Source organism: Triturus cristatus, chromosome 4_1, assembly GCF_964204655.1.
Source record: "Triturus cristatus chromosome 4_1, aTriCri1.1, whole genome shotgun sequence".
Classification (NCBI taxonomy): domain Eukaryota; kingdom Metazoa; phylum Chordata; class Amphibia; order Caudata; family Salamandridae; genus Triturus; species Triturus cristatus.
The window spans coordinates 235,100,847-235,122,897 of NC_140585.1; the positions used below are offsets into that span (position 1 = coordinate 235,100,847).

At 45.8% G+C, this 22,051-nt stretch overlaps 1 protein-coding gene across 1 annotated transcript in view; it reads left to right on the forward strand.

Moving 5' to 3' along the window:
• The window catches only part of FBXO7 (F-box protein 7), a 119,598-nt gene that overhangs the window by 71,010 nt on the left and 26,537 nt on the right, over positions 1-22,051 (forward strand). The window contains exon 8 of the mRNA XM_085651959.1: positions 38-214. Coding sequence (XP_085508085.1) covers positions 38-214 — 177 coding nt within the window. The remainder of the gene's footprint in view (positions 1-37; positions 215-22,051) is intronic.

The following is a 22,051-nucleotide window of genomic DNA, read 5'->3' on the forward strand; positions in this document are numbered from 1 at the left end:
ATAACCGTTCCCCCTACTGTGCTTGTGCTCCATGCAGCTCTGAACCTCCCTGATGTCTTTGGCCTAGTGGTGCTTCCCTTGGAGCTGAAGCTGCGCATCCTGAGGCTCCTGGACATGCAGTCAGTCATCGCGCTCTCTGCCGTCTGCCATGATCTCCACGTGGCAACCAATGACCCCTCGCTCTGGCGTTTCCTGTACCAGCGGGACTTCAGAGGTGACCAGCTGTCTTAACTTGTTCTGCAAAATATATATTTCTTTTATGTATCTGCTGTTGTGCTTAACGTGACAATTTATCTAAAATAATTTAATGAAATGGTTTAATAGATGTTATGTTAATATGTTTTGTATAGCGCTTGAATACCCGAAGGTACGATTATGGTTGGTGGGATGGGGTGACCGAAGGTGTATTGGCACTGCCTTGCAAAGGGCCAGAATCCAGTATGTCTAAGAAAAGGGGAAGACTAGTGATTGAAGAGCCAGGTTTTAGGAGGTGAAACACCGCCGAAGCAATTTGGTTCACTTGGTTACCAAAAGTACGTCGCCTGTCAAATATAACTCCGAGATTTCTAACTTTCTCCACTGGTGTAGGAAGGGGGCTTAGGTTCTGTGGCCACCAATCTGGGGACCAGAATATACTCTTGTCAAAAAAACAATAGAACCTCCGTTTTACCTGAGTTAAGTCTTAAGCAGTTCTTACTCATCCATGAGCTAATGTTTTCCATGCATTTGCGGATAATTTCAGCTATCAGGGAATAGTTACTCGACACTGATACACTAAATATCGTCAGCATACAACACCACTGCAAACCCAAAATCTCTGATCAATTTGATTAGAGAGGTGATGTAAAGATTAAACATCGTGGGGCTCAGTGATGCGCCTTGTGGGACGCCACATGAGAGTATGAAGGATGCTGACACAAAGCCGTTTATGGCTACTTGCTATTCTCTCTCTGAGAGGAGGGAGGCTAGAAGGGTGAGAGCAGCATCTCAGATGCCCAGGTAATGAAGGCGGCTTTTGAGGCTTATGGCTGAAGGTGTTGAAAGCTGCCGAGAGGTCCAAAAGAATCAAAGCAGCGTTACCACCACGATCTTTGTTCTTATGTTTTCTGCCGCCATTATAAGGGCTGTTTCGGTGCTGTGCTGTTTACGAAAAACCAAATTGTGCTGTATCTAGTAAGTCATTTTCGTTGATGAAGTCTGATAGCTGACGGTTTAGTGTTTTGTCTATGATTTTAGTTGGGCGGGGGAAGCGAGAAATAGGGCGATAGTTATTGGGATCTGAGGAAGGAGCTGTGCTTTTTTTTTTTTTTTTTAATTAAGGCAGAATAGAAGCCATTTTACGGATTTTGGGAAATATTCCAGTGTGGATAATTTCATTTAGAATGGGAGTGAGGTGAGCAGTGATCACGTCTGTTATCTGATGAAGAGTTTTAGGGGGGAAAGGGGTCGTCGCATGTGCCTGATTCAGTGCTAAGAAGCAGTTGGAGTACTTGTTCAGAAATGAGTGGGGAGAAGTTATTGCAAAGACATTTGTTTTCAATCAGTTGACATTGACTTTCAACCCTAGTTGGGCTTGACGTCCAAGAGGTGGAAGCCGAACATGCGTCAACTTTCAAGTCGAAAGTGTTGTGTAAGTGTATCGCAGAAGGTTTGATTAATATTGAAGTTATCGGATAGAGTAGATTTGACAGGGCTTGTACTGTCTTAAATAATTGGTTAGTGGAGTTTTTGGCTAATTCTATTTTTTGTAAAAGAGGTTAACTTTTTCTTTTAGAATCTAATTTTATATTTACAGAGCCTTTTTGTATTCCTTTTGTCCGTGTCTTGATAGTACAGCCTCCGTTTTTGTTTTAAATTTAAACAGTCTTTTTTGTGTATTAAGTTTGCTGGAGTACCAAGGTTCAGATGGCGCTGTTCTATTGTTTGGTCGTCTGGCAAGGTGGAGCTAGAAGGGTGGTGGCATTTGTTAGCCACGTATGGTAGTTAGCGGCCATATTGTCTGCATCTGTTCCTCTGGGTGGGGGAGAGGATAGTAGAATATAAAGTTTTTCTGGAACTTTTTTGTGCCAGGGTCTAACAGTTTTCCATGAGGGAGAAGGGGCAGTAGAACTAGGACCTCTGACTGATGTAATATCAAATAGTAGGGCTAGATGATCAGACCATGTAAGTGGGAGACTTCCAGAAGAAAAGAAATGGGTGGTCAGTAAAGATTCTGTCAAGTGTGTGATCGGCTGCGCAGGACTGGCAATTAACCAATTGTTTCAGGCCAAAACAGGTCATGATATATGTAAGATGACTGGACTATTTGTCTGAGGTGTTTTCCAGATGATAATTAAAGTCACCAAGAAAAGTGAAATTCGAGTAATTGAGTCTGGATTCGGCACATGAGCTAATACATTTTATGAACTGAGTTTTGGTCGTCGTAGGGCGATAGATGAGAATTCCAGTGAGTGTTTTTTGTATTTAAAATTATTACAAAAGTAAATGGTTTGTAGTCGTTGCTATGGGGAAAAGGTATGGATTTAACAGTATAGATTATGTTACAAATGACCGCGGTTCCACCTCTTCTGCGTGTGGGTCTAACCTAAATATGGAATATTCTGGAGGTACAGTAAAAATGAGATCTAGACCAACCGCCGGATTTAGCCAAGTTTCAGTTTTAAACCGTTTATCGATTAGATGTTAGCTCAATGACATCTTTAAATTGCATGCTATTATTAACTAGCGACCAAGCGTCGATAAGCATGCATCTTATAGGACTGTCTTGTGATTTATTTGAGGTTTTCCGGTACAGTGGAGCTTTCTCCTTTATTTGCTCATTAAAGTGAGGTTGCATGATGTGCATATAGTTTTGTTTAGATTGTCTCACGATTGCCACATAATACAGAATGGGGGCTTACCTACTCACCGAAAGGATAGCAGTGCTTCTCTCGTGTGGGAGCGTTTGACTGATTGGTGTGATGCGAAACGGGCAGATAAATGCAGAGGTATATAGAAGCGAGGAAAAGGAATACGAAATTGAGCCAATAGAAAGAACAAGGTGACAAATCAATATTCTCCTTATAAGGATAAACATGCAGCAGTCATAGTCATACAATTTTTAAAAACATTTCAAGTCAGATCTCCGTTACCCTCATAGTGAGAAGGGGAAACAAAAACGGTGGTTGGAGGGAAATTCTTGTTCGAGGCATATGAGCTGCAGATTACACACTGCATTGATCGCCATCTGGTGTTGGGCCCGGATGTTTGTAGTTGTTTTTCCTCTTGGAAAGTCTTTGGAAGTCACGAGGTATGTGACTCCTCCTTTGGATCGTATTGCGCATGGGCTTCGGCTCCATCCTCTGATTGTTTTTTTCCACCATCGGGCTCGGATGTGATCTTCGCGCTCCGGTTCCGAACAGTTTCCAGTTCTCCAATCGACGCGCAATCCCCCCCGCCCCCCCTTTTCGCGGTATTGTTTTCGATCGCGATCTCCACACTCGACGCGGCTCATCGATCAAGACCTTCGATTCCAGTCGTCGGGCCTACCCAAGCTCCGTTCCTGGCTAATGGAAAGGACTCCATTCAAGAAGTGCCCTCGATGTGGGTCCAAATTCCCCCACACCGATCTCCATGAGGTATGCAACCTCTGCCTCTCCCCTGAACACGAGGCTCGAGACTGTCGGGCGTGCAAATCCTTCCGAAGAACTATGGCACACTCGACGGCGATCCCAGACGACTTCTTCGGAGAAGGCGTCAACACTCCAGAAGGGCAACACACCAACGAGGGCCTCGTCAGCGCCTCCGAAGCAGACGATTCAGATGTGGAGGACATCACTCCGGCACAGAAGGTCGTGAGTAACGAAATCCACCCCCACCCCATGCCCTCCGTGGCATCCAAAAAGGCTTCGGTCACACCTTCGGGCCTAGGCACGACCAAGGACACTGCTTCCCACACCGCACCTTCGGGACCGGTAAAGAAGCCTATTAAGACCTCCGGCGGCTCGGGCTCGAGCCAGCCCACTGTCGGTGCCGAGAAACACTCCTCCGCACCGACGCCGAAAAAGAAAATGGCCTCCTCCTCGGCACCGAGCTCCATACCGAAGCCCTCGGCGCCGAAAACCAGCACTGCTCCTCTGTATCGACACCGTCCCTGGAACCGAGCAAAAAACACAAGGCCACCGCCACCCACTCGAAGCCGAAAACCATCTCGGAGCCGAGTAACCAACCAGACCTTCCAAAGCCGCATAGTTCAAAACAGCGAACTGGTGCAGACTCTAAAACCAAAAAACCTACGGCCCATGCCTTCGGCGCCGACGGACACGCCACTCTCTGAAGAACTTTTTAAACCTGATCCATTGCAAAAAAACACCAGTCAAGGATCCTAAGACTGGACATTTGATGCTCAGCATCAAAAAGAGACAGCTGGACAAGCCTGCCCCAGCTCCACCTCCAAAGAGGAAAGACTTTGCTACCTCCCCTTTGAAAATACCTTCGCCCCCTCCTCCGCCCCCTCCGCCCCCTCCACCTTCTCCCCCCCCACCTCATCATTCCCCAACACCCTATCCGGATGATGACAATGAGGTCTATGATGACATAGGGGACGAGCCCCATGACCAACCTACAGGGGTCCCCACACCTACAGGCTCCCCAGACCCATGGGACGACTATAATATTCCTGACATTCCTAATGTCCCGCAGGATGATCTCTACCCTTCGAGACCATCCCCACCAGAGACTCATTGGGGTTCAATTACCTACTCCAGAGGGCTGCACACTACCACGGTGTGGATCTCCAAACCGACCCCGTGGAGGAGAACTTCCTCCTTGATACTTTCGACACCACTCACAGGGCCACCTCCATCCTGCCCCTGCTCAAAGGAGTTATCAAGCACGCGCCGGATGTCTTTAAAGACCCAGTCAGAGCCAGGGTCACCAACCCTCGCATAGACAAAAAATATAAGGCCGCCCTACAGATCCCGCCTACATCAAAGGGCCAGCTCCACTAGACTCCCTAGTAGTGTCTACAGCACGAAAGCGAGCAAACTCCCAAGCATCAGGCGACGCACCACCACCTGATAATTTGTCAAAACTCTTGGACGCATCGGGCAAGCGCACTGCATTCCAGGCTGCCAACATATAGCGCATCGCAAATACACGCTTCTGGCAAGATATGACAGGGCACATTATGACGAACTAGAAGCCATAATGCAACACCTCCCTGACTAATACAAAAATAGAGCCAATGAGCCAATTCAGGAGGGAAAGACCATCACCAATACCTCCATCTGCTGTGCCCTAGATGCAGCTGACACCGCATCTAGAGCAATTAACACCCGCGTCCTCCTCCGTCGCCGTGCCTGGCTAAGGATTTCAGGTTTCAAACCAGAGGTGCAAGCTTCCATCCTCAATCACCCTTTTGAGCAGGAACATCTGTTCGGCCCAAAAGTAGATGAGGCCCTGGAAAAAATGAAGAAAGACCTAGATATGGCGAAATCTATGGGAGCCTTACAATCGCACCCTCACAGGCGCTCTTTTTGCCGCTCTTCCTTTCGAAGCACATCCAGAGGCTACTCCTCTGACACAGCTTCCACTTCCTATATAGCCCCTACCCAATCCACCTTTACAAGGGGTTACCAAAGAGGGGTTTACAGAAGAAACAATAATAAAGGCAGAGGCAAGACAAACACCTCCCGCTCTGCCTCCACCCCTACCCAATGACTTCCCTCCACTCCCCCTAGACCTTCCCACTCCGGTCGGGGGCAGACTTCACAATTTCCTTCCCGTCTGGACTACCATCACCTCAGACAAATGGGTAACACAAATAATTAGTTCAGGCTACTGCCTCGAACTAACATCTACCCCCCCCAAAGATTCCACCCAAACAACGCCCAATGTCACAGGAACATTTAACACTACTAAAGCAGGAGGTAATCTCCCTCCTACAAAAGGGGGCAATAGAACTAGTTCCTATCAACCAGCAAAATATAGGGGTTTACTCCCTATATTTTCTCGTACCAAAAAGGGACAACACATTACAGCCCATCCTAGACCTCAGGCCCCTGAACCAATATATCCCCTCAGACCATTTTCACATGGTCACACTCCAGCAGGTACTTCCCCCTGCTCTCCCAAAACGATTTCCTAGCCACTTTAGACCTCAAAGACGCATATGTCCACATTCCTGTTCACAACGCTCACAGGAAGTTCCTCAGGTTTGTGGTGGACGGCCAACACTATCAGTTCAAAGTGCTCCCATTCGGAGTCACCACAGCACCAAGAGTATTTACCAAGTACCTAGCAGTAGAGGCCGCACACCTGCGGAGACAACACATCCATGTCTTCCCATACCTAGACGACTGGCTAATAAAAGCCAGCCAATTCAACCAGTGTGTACAACACACACACACGCCACTATCCAGCTACTCCACGACCTGGGCTTCACAGTAAACCATGCAAAGTCCCATCTGCAACCGTCCCACGTAAAACAATACCTCGGTGCCACCATAGACCCCTCAAGTCCCGCCAGGATAACGAGCATTCAGGCTCTACGTGCCAAATTTCAGCCACAACACTCTCTTCCAGCTCGAGTGTTCATGCAACTGATAGGGATGATGGCCTCTTGCACATTCATAGTACCTCACGCAAGACTCCAGATGCGTCCTCTTCAAGAGTGCTTAGCGTATCAATGGAACCAAGCCCAGGGTCAACTGACAGATCTGGTGTTGGTAGACGGTCGTACCCATCACTCTCTGCAGTGGTGGACCAACAAAAACTTTTCCAAAGGGCGACCGTTCCTGGACCCGGTTCCTCAGATAGTACTAACAGCGGACGCATCGCTCTCAGGCTGGGGAGCTCACCTACTACATCACACCATGCAGGGCAGGTGGACACCTCAACAAAAGTAACTCCACATCAACCATCTGGAGCCATATTTTTAGCCCTAAAATCTTTTCAAACACAAATCTCAGGTAAGGCAACATGACAGCTATGTACTATATATAAAAGCAAGGAGGCACACACTCTCCGCAACTCTCTCAGCTAGCACAGAGCATATGGAGATGGGCCATACCACGAAAAATCTTTCTCCTAGCCCAACATGTCCCAGGAGTCCAAAACACTATAGCAGATCTCCTGAGCAGACAAACTCAACAGATCCACGAGTGGGAACTCCATCCACAAGTTCTTCACCCGTACTTTCAAATGTGGGGGCATCCACAGATAGACCTCTTCGCCACCCAAGAAAACGCCAAATGCCCAAGCTTCGCCGCCAGGTATCCACACCCATTGTCCAAAGGCAATGCGATATGGATGAACTGGTCCGGCAGATTTGCGTACGCTTTTCCGCCTCTCCCACTCATTCCACTAGTGGTGCGCAAACTACAGCAACACTCCCTCACACTAATCCTAGTACCTCCGACTTGGGCCAGACAACCATGGTACACCACACTGCTGGAACTATCCGTAGTACTGCACCAAAAGTTACACCTCTCTCCACACCTCTTAACCCAGAACCATGAAGAGATCAGCCACCCGGACCCAGCTCAGCTCAACCTTGCGATCTGGCTCCAGAGTGCCACCCTCACCTGTGTGGAACCTAAACATCGTTCTAACCAGACTAATGGGGCCTCCCTTTGAACCTCTACACAAATGTGAACTTCAATTCCTAACATGGAAAACTGCTTTTCTGGTAGCCATCACTTCCCTCAGAAGAGTCAGTGAGATACAAGCACTCACCATTCAAGAACCTTTTCTGCAAATGCACCATAATAAGGTTTTTCTACGTACTAATCCAAAATTCCTCCCTAAAGTCATTTCTCCCTTTCACCTAAACCAATCTGTGGAACTACCCATATTCTTCTCGCAACCACAGACCGTTTCAGAAAGAGCTCTCAACACACTAGATGTAAAACAAGCCTTACTCTACTACATCGAGAGAACACAACCTTTTCGTAAAACCAAACAACTGTTCGTTTCCTTCTCACCACCACATAAAGGCAACCCCATCTCCAAATCTGGGATAGCTAGGTGGATTGCCAAATGCATTCAGATTTGCTACCACAAAGCAAAACGAACGCTATCCGTTCCCCCTAAAGCCCACTCTACACGTAAGATAGGGGCTTCCATGGCATTCTTAGGGAAGCAACAAGGTAATGTGGGCCAGGCTGTACTCAAGACATTGTTTCAAACCACTGCAACAGATACTGGTGGTCGCCGCTAAGGATGGGTACTGCTATATAATCTATGCACAGTGTGTAATCTGCAGCTCATATGCCTCGAACGGCAAATGCTACTTACCAATATGCATCTGTTCTTGGCATGTAGAGCTGCAGATCTGCACACGCCCACCCGCCTCCCCGGCTACCTTTATCTGTTCCAGTTTATCTTATTTATATACAACACACATGGGCATCTTTACCGTTTCTTACTAAGCTCCATCATTTCCCTGCTGGCGAAAAACAATCCGAGGATGGAGCCGAAGCCCATGCGCAATACGATCCAAAGGAGGAGTCACATATCTCGTGACTTCCAAAGACTTTCCAAGAGGAAAAATAACTGCAAACATCCGGGCCCAACACCAGATGGCGATCTTAGCACAGTATATAGATCTGCAGCTCTACATGCCAAAAACAGATGCATACTGGTAAGTAGCATTTGCCTTTCCCCACTTCTGTCGAGCTCCTACCAACAAATGTGCACTTGACATCAAAGGACCCCTAGCATTTGGATTCAGTGGACATGGAGGATGGCTTAACTGTTCCAGTGTCGCCACAAAGCATCCAATTGCAAAGAGCCAAATCACCTCCAGGTTTGTATGGCACCACAAAATTCACTCAAATACAGTGATAAGCTCCAGCTGCTCTCCCTACCCCTCTCTAATGCAGCTAGAGCTACATCCCCACCCTCACCTCGTCCTGCATTTTGAGATGAAATATATAAGAAAAGGGAGAACAAGAGAGAGAGAACCAAAGGACAGCAGTCTTATAGCTGGTAACTTCTGATAACTTGACTGGGTAGGTCATCATTGCTGAAGGACTCGCAGGCAGGTAGCATCATGTGGAACATCTGCATTGGTTGACCCTGACGCAGGCGGCCAGCATCCTATCATGTTGCCTGTAGGCAGTAAATAGATTTTCTGCAGACCTCACTAGTGATAATAAGCCTGAGTACAGCCACCTGCATTTTTACAACCATGTGCTAGTTGCCGGATGTCCTGCTGCAGGGCAATAAAAGAAACACTTGCGGCATCCTGAACAATTTATATATGTAATGGTTCTTGTAGCAAATATTTGAGTACATAAGTCTACACTGAGTTTCAATTTTTTAATATCAACTGTTGCTCCCTCGCTAAACATCAAGCTCATATCCTGATTTCCTAATAGATAAGCAACCGGATGCGGTCTTTGTAACAGAGACATGGCTACATGAGGGCTTTAGCCTCAATGTAGCAGCTGCCCTCCCATCCAATTACTCTATGATTAGAAAAAACAGGCAACATAAAATAGGTGGAGGTGTGGCAATTATTTACAAAAGAAAGTTTGAGTGCAAAATAGAAGATTTTACTGCACCGGATTGCGAAAGCTTTTCAGAATCACACATACACCCAAATTCACTTTTTCTGGCATACTGCTATAGCATCCCCCTAGCCCAGCTGGAAAATGGGTGTTCTCTCTTCCAGATTTAGTAGCCCCTTATATTTTAAAGGCGGCTTACTTCACAATTTTGGGTGATTTTAATCCTCATTTAGAGGACTCAAATTGCCCTAAAAGCACCTCACTTATGGAGTGATGAATTTGTGACTGTGCAATTCTAACCCCACTCATGCAGCCAGGCATTTACTGGACCCCATCTCTTCCACTCTACCTGACTTAGTAGTCTCCCGCCCCTCCCGGTCTTATCACTTCGCTGTGCTGTTTACGCTGAAAGTGGTCTTCTTACATACTGTGGCTTCTACGGTGTTGGAACGAAAATCTAGAAGTTGGTCTAGGCTTAATGTTCCAACAATCAATAAGATTTTGGCCAATAGTAGACCTAATCTCAAACAGATTTCCATAAGAGATCACAAGCTTATCCATAACTGGCTTTTAGAAGCAGTAGTTGTATGCCTCCATCTTCCAACTAAACGCTCAAACAGATATCTGCCTCCAGCTCCCTGGTTTACAGATAGGCTTAAAAGTGAAAAGTCCAAGTGTAAAACGCTGGAAAGGCGTTGGAGGAAACACTACAATAAAGATACTAAAACAACGTATAAAAAAGGCTTTAAGCGCACACCACAGTTTATGCAAATCTGCCCACGCAGAATTTTTCCAACAAAAAATCCTACAGTCTCAAACTAGCACTAAAACTTTTTTTTTTAAAGAAGTAAAAGAACTATCCAGCACTAAGAAACTGACAAAGGCTCCTGCCCTTTCCCATAGTCAATGTGAAGAACTGGCTCTCTTCTTCGACAGAGTTGAAAATATACACACGGTGTTACGAATGGAAAACACATTTGATACAAGTCAGAGTTGGCAGAATCATTCAATGTTAGAGAGGCTCCTGCTATATGTGATCCCATAAGTAATACTAGATTTTCCCCCAAACTGGACACTTGATCCCCCGTGAACTCTACGTCCTTTAATCACCTCCTCCTTAATATCAAATCTGGCTCCCCGCTTCATCCCTTACCTCCACACGTATTAGAGCAGTTGGATCCCTCCATTCTAGCAACAGTAATGGAGCACCTAAATGCCTCCTTAAAGGACGGGAACGTTCCCCACAGATGGAAACACGGTATGTTCCTCTCTCTTAGAGCAAGTCAATTCTGATCCCGCCGTCCCGTCTAACCTTCACCCTATTTTCTTGCTCCCTTTTTTCCCAAAAATTCTGGAGAAGCATGTCAATGGTCAACTGGCCTTTTTTGTCGAAACCCAGAACTTTCTTCACACCTCTCAATCTAGCTTCAGAGCTGGATTCTCTGCTGAATCCACACTGTTGGGAGTGACTGAAATGCTAAGGCATCGTCTAGATGATGGCGAATCTGCGGCACTCATTCTATTAGATCTTAGTGCTGCTTTCGACACAGTGTCCCATCATACCCTGGTGAGAGCACTGCAGTCACTAGGCTTCGACGGATTGGCTTTAGAATGTTTTCGTTCCTTCCTTAAAGGCCGGACCTTCCAGATCTCCTCAGCAACTGCCTGTTCCAACTCTCATGTATCCCCTCACAGTGTCCCACAGAGTTCAGTGCTCTGATAATATATATGTCTGCCGTTTAGTGGAGGTTGTCAAGTGCTGGACTATCCCTTCTTTCCTACGCGGATGATACACAGATTATCTTTCCCCTCTCCTCGTCACAAGGACATAAGACCTCTGACCTGAACCTAGGATTGAGCAAAGTTGCCTCTTGAATGCAAAATATTTTGCTCAAATTAAATGGCAACAAGACAGAAGTTATGATCTTAGGCAACAGGCACAACCTCTGGGGACCACAACATTGGCACCCCGAATTGGGATCTCTTCCCACGCCAGTGAACAGTGTTCGGAACCTGGGTTTCATTATAGATAAACCTCTATCGATGAAACAACAAGTGGCTAAGATTTCATCCACCTGTTTTGCAGTCTTGCGATGGTTGAAGAAGGTTCAATGGCTGATTCCTCTCTCAGCCCAGAGAACTCTGGTCCAGGCTCTTGTTATTACAAGACTGGATTACGGTAATGTCCTCTATCTGGGAGCTGATAAGACGACCATCCAGAGGCTGCAGCTCCTGCAAGATGCAGGAGCAAGACTTCTTTTTCGGCTGCCTACGTTTTCCTCTGCCTCGGGGTGTCTACGAGACCTACACTGGTTGACTGTGTCGAATCGGGTGAAATTTAAGGATCTGTGTCGTATGTATGGAATTAAAACCGGTTCGGCCCCGAAAATTTATTTGCAGAATTTGATGCAGCGCCATCTTCCGTCCCACCCCCGCGCTCCGCTCAGAAGATCCGGTTTGTTCCAAAAATCAGACGGGCCCGTATGAGGGGCCGATCATTGGCCTACCTGACCGACCTTATTGAATTCCTTACCAGTCTCCCTGTGAGCTGAGACCTTTTTGCTAGCCTCCGCAAGGGTCTGAAAACCTGGTTGTTCTTAAATTAGCCTTTCTTCGTACCTTTTTCTTTCTTGCCTATCCTGCTTGGTCGCGGACACCCCTCGGGGTAGCTGTGCGTCTTATAAATTTCAAATAATAATAAGCAATCGTTTGTAAGAGCTGGGTAACATCATCTCAAAAGACATGCTTTCTAAAAATCAAACTGTTAGGCAAGTGCAAAACGGAGTAAACCACGCTCGACAAGATGATCATAAAAAAAAAGATGCACAGTGAAGCGTCCATGCACATGAGTTGTGTGCAAGTAACACAAAAATAAACAAAACTACTAAAATACTAAGGACAAAAAGTAACAGCATCACCATTTGCTATAAATGATAATGTTTGGACTCATTGCTGTTTGAGAAGCCTGTTGCACAGAAACAGTTTTACGGAGAAATGCAATCCGATTGCTAGTTGAGATTTATCAATGTGTTGGAAGTATTAAAATTGTATTTTTATTTTAGTAGCTATTTTTCCCCCCATAAATACCCCTTGAATGGTGTAGCGGCAGTGCATCAGCAAACACTAGCGAGTGAGGTTGTTTTGACTGGATATGTTAATGAATTGACATCTCTCCATTGCAGTAGTGTGTATAAATTAGGGGCAGAGCGCAACTTGGGAAGAGAATAACCAGTAGGGGAGACAACTGGTTTCTTTGGCTTGTGAATGCTGTTAATTTTTAAGAAAGAGATTACTAGTTAAGATGCACTCCCCAATATAAAATGGAGGTTGATCTGCATTGTCAGTACTACCAAGGAATCTGTTCAGAGAACAGGAGAAATGCTGTCTGGTTCATAGGAATGAAAGGCTAGCAGGGCCAACAGCAGTGTTGGATAATATAATGGAGTCACCTTCCACAAATAACTATGGATCTCAGGATCTACCACTGCATGATTTTGATCAAATAAATAGCTCGAGGCAGAGACGTTAATCACTTCTTTGTATACTCTTCTATGCAGACGTCGAGCAAGAGCACATAATGGCCTGGGTGAAGAATTGCTGTGATAAACGGGTGGTTGGTGGAGATGTGGTGTAATCGAGGACTTATAAAATACAGAATGACTGATCTTGGTCTGGTATATTTCATTGCGTTCACGCATGAAACTAGAGAAGCTGGTTGGTGAGATGTTCATGTTTGTTATAGGTAATGCCGTCTGTCATAGGGCAAGGTGACAAAGGGACGTGGCGTAAATGCATGTAGCTTTAAAAAAGCTTTTACTAGGTGCTTGGAATTTTAAAGGTTTGACTTCTCTTCTAAAGATAAATTTGTGGATTTATGGTATAAATTCCAGTGATCGGTGCACGATAGGACTTCAGATGTTTAAAGGCCACTGAACACCTTGGCGTTCTTTGGAAGTTTGGTACTTTGTGACCAGAATGCATCTAAATCAGTGCTGCCCACTCTTGATTCTCCAAGACCATTCTATATAAAACTATACATTAGCGTACAATGATTTGTAATGGAATCCATTTACATTGTCAGTGCTTAACCTTGATCCAGAACATGTTGCTGGTCCAGGGCCTCTTGATCCTGCTTGTGTGTGCTGCTTGTGTGTTCTCCTCCCTGACCCTCACTTGCTCTCATTAAAACTAAGTCCTGATCTAAATTCCCATAGGAAGTGGGCTGGGTTAGAGCGTACAAGGCTTTTGGTCAAGACGTGGCTAGTCTGGATCACAGAATAGGATTTTTTTATTAAACGTTTTTAATTGATAAAAGAAAAAGAAAAATATAAAGCAGCAATGATACAGTAATGGAGTCCGCAGCACATAAGTACATTTTTCAATATAGTTGGAATCCGGGAAACAGTGCAAACGCTTCCGTTTAGCCATACCAATGCTAACAGGTATGCCCATCAAGTAATTCACACATAATTGTTCAAATTTATGAAACAAATACATACGCCATTCAATGCTTGATATGGAAGCGATCACCTTATTCAGTACCAGGTAAGGGCACATCATCAATAACAGAGATATCCAGCAGTTTCTGCCGTTCACCTCGCAATTACACAGTAGGGGACAAGCAGATGTTACCTCTGTATCTATTCCAGCTCCCCCATTTATGGTCCCATTTCTTAGGGCAGACCCTGTTTTTAAAGACCTCTTTCTCGGCAATCATTGCCCTGTCCATGTCAGCTGCCCAGTCACGTAGAGCCGAGACCGCCCCTAACCCCCATTTCTGAGCGATATCGCGTTTTGCAATGGCCCACCCCAGTGAGGATCACGTTTGCTCAGTTTGTGTTAGGTCAGTGGCCTCCCAAATATTTTGGAGACATAGTAGGGGGTGGGGAAGCCTTCAGCGTCTTGCCACCTGCTCTCTCCATCTGTTTTGTGACCTTGCTCTAGTATGATTGCACTATTGAGCAATCCCAAAGGATATGAAAAAAGGTTCCCGGTCGATGGCATTGCCGGAGTCACAGGGGGTCAGACCTCCTACAGATCTTAGCCAAGGTCCCTGCGTCCAAGTATACTCGATGAAGGACCTTCAATTGGACCAGGCACAATCTCATTAGGATAGCTAATCCTTGGGGGAGGCCAAAGCATCACGCCAATCATCCACTAAATCCCCCAGGTTCGCCTCTCAGCTTTGTCGTAGGCACATTAAAGGGTCCAGGTGATTATTTATTAGCTTTTTATATGTGAGGGATATGGCCTTTTTGAGCATGAGGTTAAGAATCAGTTGGTCCTCCAGTGGAGAGGCCTCAGGTAGTGGGGCATCCTTAGGTAAGGCTGCTTTGACTGCTTGGCTGATTTGTGGATCTCGGAATGCCTCAGTCTGTGCTAGTTGGTATTTAGTCTGTAGGTCTGCAAATGTGGCCACCTGTCTCCCACTGTCGAAATGCCTATCATATCCCACTTGTCAAATCCATGGCAGTTGCTGAGCTGCCCCAGCAGGTCTGGTTCCCTGAGTGGTGTGGCTTTTGTGATCTTGTTGTGCCAGCCCCATTTTCTATTCCACCCACTGTGCGTGCCGTGGGTCCTGTGAGATTGAGCTTGTGAGGGTGTGTGTAAAGTGCCCTACTGTAGCCCCCCTGTCCTAAAAGCCACCGGTCCGTACGGAAGTTTGGGTCATCCTATTTCCCCCATGTACCCACTTGTTGATTGCAACCAGTTGGGATGTATGATAATAAAGCCTCATGTCTGGTAATGCAATAACCCCATCATACCACCCCATCCTCAACTTTTTCATAGCTATGATTGGGGCCCGACCATCCCACAGTAGTCCCCGCACAACGCTGTCAATACTAGTGAAGTGTCGGGGATCGTGTTAGGGGTGCTTTGCAATGCATAGAGAAAACGTGGTAGTACTAACATCTTAAAGTGGGCTGCTCGTCCCAAGAGAGTAAGGGGGAGGGACTGCCAATATTTAGCGTCAGACCGAAGACGTGCCAGGGGAGCGAGCAGGTTTAACTCGTATCTGGCGTAATATAGATGCCGAGATAAGTGAAGCCTTTTGATGCCACCGGTATGTCATACCCTCTAGGTTTTAAAAAAAAATAATCTTTTTTATTAGTCCTCATACGCCATTATATATATCGAAGATCAACTTTCCTCTCACTGGGGCCACCCCTACGTTATATAGCGCCAGCAGATAGCAAATGTTAATCTGGTCTTAATGGATGCACTTTGCACTGAGCCTCTCCTAAATAGTCAGTTCAGTTTTTCTAACTGGATGACCCTTGAAACTGATCCAAGAGGTACTGCATCTGTGCAAAAGCGAAATCATAGGACAGATGGATCTCTATATTCACAGCTCATCAAGCCAACCCATACATGGCAGCCAGAAGTCTTTCTTCTTTTTCCAGATTGCTCTATCTAATTTTATTGTATATTTGATGGCGTTTAGCCAGTCTAGAAAAGTCGGGGAAGTTTTCTTAAGCCAAGATTTGCAAATTTCTCTGCGCGCCAGCAGAACCAGATAGAAAGACAATTTGCTTGTATCCCAGGGTAGCGAGTCATAGTTCGGGAAGATTCCAAAAAATACCAAAGAGATGCTCACCTAGCAATCAGTCGAACATTACCTTCATACCTTCCATGACCGCTCCCCAGAAAGTATGCAGCATTGGGCACCACAAAAACATATGGATGTCATCTGCTTTTTCCTGCTGACATTTCGGGCAGCTGGGAATGGGTCCCTTTGAAAATTTGGACAGCCTAAGGGGAGACCAGTACACTCTGTGAAGAGAGAAAAGATGGTTCCTCTCTAAATTGGCAGCTGACACAGTAGAGTGTAATACATCAAAGGATACTTGCCAGATATCTGATGGGCTGTGTACCAACGAGAAGTCCCCCCAGAGCTGGAGTGGTAAGGTGAAATCTTCATCTGTAATATCGATCAATAACCAATAAAGAATTGCTGTTTCTTTCTTATTCCGAGGATTCATGAGTAGTGCTGTCTCCAGATCATTTGAGATGCCTACCACAATGCCGATTGCCTGGCTCCAGCTCCTTATTTGTAGGTATTTAAATTTTGAAATTCTGCAATCCAGCATACTGTTCAACTCATCCCAAGAGATTAAGGAGCCCTCTGGGATAAGTGTTTCCCATTTATTTAGCCCCGCCTCTTTCAGGGGACTTGCCAATACGTCTTTAGTCCACTCCGGTGATCCTGGGGAATCCCATATCGGGGCCAGAGCACTATAGTAACTAATTTTCGCAGTCTTTCTAACTTTATACCAGATGGACGCCATATCTCTTAAGATCTTTAGACGAACCTTTTTGAAGAAGCGCTGGTCTCCAAACTTGAACAAAAAAGCTTGATCGGCTCCTTTGAACTCACCTAGCAATACTTTAAACATTCTACCTATTTCTGTGTCATCTAGCTGGCTCAAGAGCATCTTCCCCGCCCTTGTTAGAATCACCCATGCATAAAAGATTAGATCTGGTGGACATAGGGTGGACATAGTCCCCCTTTGTTTTTGTTCCTTCGTAGTTTTTTCCAGGAAATTCTTTTGCCCTTACAGGCCCATATAAAATAATTCATTTTAGCCTGTGTTCTCCTTAGAACCTTGGAGTGTCGCTATGTCGATGGCCCCCACCAGATTATAGGTCAGATCCTGTATGCTCCTACCTTTAACAAAGCCTTTTTGATCGCTATGTAATAGAGCTCCTATGACCCTAATCAGTCTATCAGCTAAAATCTTGGCAAAAATCTTGTAATCCAGATTGAGTAGGGAAATAGGCCTATATGAATCACATTGATTTGGAGGCTTAGATGGTTTTAAAATCAGAGCCACTGTTGCTTCATTCCATGACGGGAGAACCTTTCCTTCATTCTCGAATATATGGAGAAACCGTCTGTGCAGCACGGGGGCAAGGGTTCCCGCTAGAGCTCTATATAGCTCCGCTGGCAGCCCGTCTGGTCCTGGTGCCTTCGCCTTTTTACCAGACTCAATTGCTTTGATTATCTCAGTGGGGCTAATTGTTTTATTGAGATAACTGGACTCAGCCGTTTTGATTTTGTTTAAAGGCCATTGTTCAAACCATGAATGGATCAAGTTCTCTTGTGGAACAAGATCTTCGCCATAGACCTGTTCAAAATGCTTAAAAAAGGCCACTGTAATGTCCTCAGAGTTATCCAATAACTTGCCAGAGCATTCACATAATATTTCCTTTATACAGTTTTTATTCAGGTCCTGTTTAGTTTTCCAGGCCAGGAGCTTACTGCACGATTCCCCATAATCGAAATGAGCCATTTTACTGGCCTCCCACCTTTTCCTCACCCTGGAATCTAGAACCCCCATCAGCTCTAATTTACAAGCCGCTAATGTCCCAGCAGTAGCCGCTTGAGCAGGGTCTATCTGGGTCATAAGATCATGCTCTAAATTACAAATTTTTGCCTCTATTTTAGCTATCTCAGCCTGGTGTTTCCTTTGCCTGGCAATTTGTATAGATGTAATCTGGCCTCTCAAGAAAGCCTTATACGCATCCCACACTATTTCTATTGGAGCGGTCTCTAGGTTTCTCAAAAAAAGTTCTCTTTCAAGAACCAATCTCTGAACCACTTCTTCCTCCAAAAGAATAGTTCTATCCAGGGACCATCTTTTAGTGGTCTGCCTGATTGGGAGATTTAAGACAAGTGATATTGCCGAATGATCGGAAAGATGGCTTCCTAGATGGCTTGAATCTATGACCCAGCTTTGCAACTCCGCGCTTAACAAGAAGTCTAGTCTGGACCTATGCCCATATTTTTTATTTTGCTTCCCATTCTACTCCTCCATATATCTACCCAACCCATCTGCTTCATTGCACTTATAATAAGGGAACTCATTTTGCAGTTTTGTACCGATCTACTCTTGCAGGTTCTGTCCATTAATGGGTCTAATACCAGATTAAAATCTCCGGCCAAGATCAGTGGATCCTTAAAAAGTAATAACTCCGCCAACAACTCGCTCAGCGGAGCTGGATCATCCAGATTAGGTCCATAATATCCTGCCACTGTAAATTTGTGTGAGTGAAGCCGTATCTTAGCTATGGCCCATCTACCCATCTTGTCAACTTTAAACCCTTCCACCGCTAGAGCAGCATTATTTTTAATGAGAATGGCGACACCCTTATTAGTCAGTTGTTGTTTAGTCCAAATAACTTCCTGAATCCATTTCTTAGTCTTACATAGATCCCTTGTCTCCTTTTCTGTAAGATGTGTCTCCTGCAGGATGAGAATTTGTTCAGGTGTATCTTTCAAGTATTGAAAAATTCTCTCCATTCTAGATTTTACCCTTAAACCATTAAGGTTCCAAGACAACACCTTTAGATGTAAAACCTGATTGGTCTTGTTATGTGCCATTTCTAAAATTTGAATAGGATATTGTTTGAGTGAAATATATTGACGCTTTGGACTTACATTTTTTGTTTTTTTCCCTTATGCTCCCCACCTTGTGACCACCCTCCTCCCCTCCCTTACCCACCCAGAGGAAATAAAAAAGATAAACCCGAGGGGCCTAAGATGCTACCGGGCTGCTGGCTCACCCTCCGCCACTGATAAGGATTTTAAAAAGGATTCTGCTTCTTCCACCCTTTTGAAACCCCGCATTTTGTTGTTACACATTACTTTCAGGGTTGCGGGAAATTTTAGCTGGGCTGTTGCTCCTTTCTGTCTAAAGGGGTCCAATAACTGGCCCAGCTCCCATTGTCTAGAGGCTGTTAAAGATGAGACATCTGACCTTATCTGGAAAGTTATCCCATCTACACTCAGTGAACTCTTCTTTAAGGCCCTATTTAGTATTTGATCTTTAAGGCTGTAAGTCAAAAAGTGTACCAAGATTTTCCTGGGCGTTGTTTTGTTAGGGTTGAGTCTAAATGGATCTCTATGGACTCTCTGGATATCACTCAGGAGATCTTGCTCCGAGCAGTCAACTAGAGATGACTATTTAATCAGCTTAACCGCAAACTCCTTAATGTCTTTCCCCTCTGTTCCTTCCGGTACTTTGAGTATACGTAGATTGTTTCTTCTCTGAGAGTTTTCAATTGATTCAATCTTTTCCTGAAGTCCCAGATCATGCTCTTTTAATTTGGCGAGTTCTCTGGAATTTTCCAAGGTTTGCACAGACAGATCTGCCACTGTGGTCTCGAGTGCGGAAGTCCTGGCTGACAGGGAGTCGAGCTTATTTTCCAGTTTTTCACAAAAGTACATAATCTCGCCTTGGTTCTTTTCCGAGACCTGAAATCTACTCTTCATTTCCTCACTCAAGGAATTTAAAAGTTGCATGACGGATGATTGTAGAAGTAGATCCTTGTCAGGTGCCGAGGTGGTCTCAGCTTCCTTCATCGTGTTCTGTTTCGCCCTTACCCAGCTCTCACCTGAGAGATCAGAGTCGGCGTTGAGCACTTTATCACCCTTCTCAGACATCGTGAAGCAGTCTATCTCAGATCCTTGCACCTGCCCTTCTAATAATTGAAATCTGTTCGGGCTTAGTACTCCTTCTGGGTAGCTATGTTGTTGTTCTACATAGCTACCTGAATTATCTGGAGAACTTACCATCGGCTTCAAAATGAGAGTACTGGGTATTACTTTGAAATCATTTTTTAACAATGGTAGAGGTTTTGCACTGGGATGGAGAGAGGGATGGGTTGGTGAAATTGGGAGAACATGGCGTCCTGCGGCTAGTTTGGCGCGGAGGCTCCAGAGGAGCGGGACGGTTAGCGTAATGCTAGATAGCTAATTGTTCAGTTTAAACTTACCAAATCTCGTTGTGGCAGGGGGGAAGATGCGGGCGGCATAGGAGGCATTTGGGCCATTCAGGGAGCTGATCGGAGAGGAACGCCGCCGTAGGGCATCGGGAGCACCGGGGTATTGGAGCCGGAGAGACGCTTGTGTTCACGTGCTCGGCTGTTTGATTGTGTTTCCTTCAGGCAGGCTGCCGCTCTGAAGCGGAGGAGACTGGATCACCGCCGTAGTACGCCAGGAGTATTGGGTCATCAGAGCTATCGGAGCCGGTGAGTCGTCCCTGTTTCTGTTCGTGTCACCGCTTCGAAGGGGTGTGTTCTGGCGCTGGTGTCGGCGCGGTAGCTGGGGGTTGGTGAGACCGAGGCAGCTCACTACAAATACCAATAACTTTACCATCATATATAATCATATATAATCAACACTAAATTATTAGACAAGAAGACTCCAAGAAAACAACAAACATTGAGGTTTTGGGGGGGAGCGCGGTGGAGAGTCAAAGTGTTGGGGATCGCCATGTAAACGGGACAGACTGTCGGGTCATACTGTGGTAGAGGTGCCGGCGGTGGTGGCGGGGCTGGTCTTCCCTGGTGCGGCAACGGCCGCAGACGAGTCCACTCCAGGTCCTGGAGAGGAGGAGGCTTGTGTATCACAACCGGAGGGGGTCGCACAGTGGTCGAGGGCAGCCCTAGAGATCCGGCGGGGTCACAGAGTGGCGGCCAGACTCTCCCATTCCGGGAGGGGAAGGGGAAGGGGGTCCATAAGATTTACTGTGCCAGAAACCCGCAGGATCATACAAAGAGACATACAAAGTCAAGTGAGGTTGTCGCAGGGGGCAGACTATGCGGCGGAACCCTCTAACTTGAGATCAGCTCCGCTAAGAACCCCCACAGGGAAGAATGGACAAAAAGGCACAGTGGGTTCACTGCAGAGGATTCCTCTTCAAGGTATGCGCTAAGAAGTACAAATAAAACATCTGACCTCAAGGTTGATATTTTACTTAGTGGGTCTAAACCAAAGGCAAAAGATTTAAAGCTACCAGTGTCTGTAAAGCAACCTAAATTTGTCAAATCAGCAAAGTTAAAGAAAAAAAGCAAAAAATTAAAGGCGATACCCTCTAGGGTTGTATAGTGCTGCACCCCACAGCACGTAGAGTTGGGATTTAGTCCCGTTGATAGTATATACTGAGTGGACGCCAAAGATGTGGAATTTATGGAGGACATGGCGGAGAGAGTGGGAGGGCGAGGCCATATACAGGAGGATATCATCCGCATATCTGGAGATATGGTCTTCGTGGTCCTTGGTCCACTTCAGACCCCTAATCCACGGGTCTCCCCTGACCCAAACTGCCAGTGGCTCTAGTACTAAGGCAAATAGCAAGGGAGACGGAGGGCACCCCTATCTAGTGCCCCTCCCCGGCGTGAATTGTCTAGAGACATGGTTCTTGACCGTCACATGTGCGGTTGGGTGGGCATAAAGCAATCTGATCCATTTTGTATAGATTCACCAAATCCCATCCTATCCAGTACTGCGATTTGAAAATCCCACTCTATAGTTTCAAATGTCATAGACTCATCCAACGACAGTAAAGCTGCGTCCTCTCTGATCGTGTCACGTCTGCCCAAGACCCCATGCAACTGCCTTAGGTTCAGGGCTGTATTCCTCCCTGGCATAAACCCAGTTTGATCAGGGTGCACTAGCTCTGAAATACAGGGGATAAGTCTGTTGGCCAACAGTTCCGCTAATATTTTTGCCTCAACCGAAAGGGGTGATATTGGACGATAAGACCTACAAT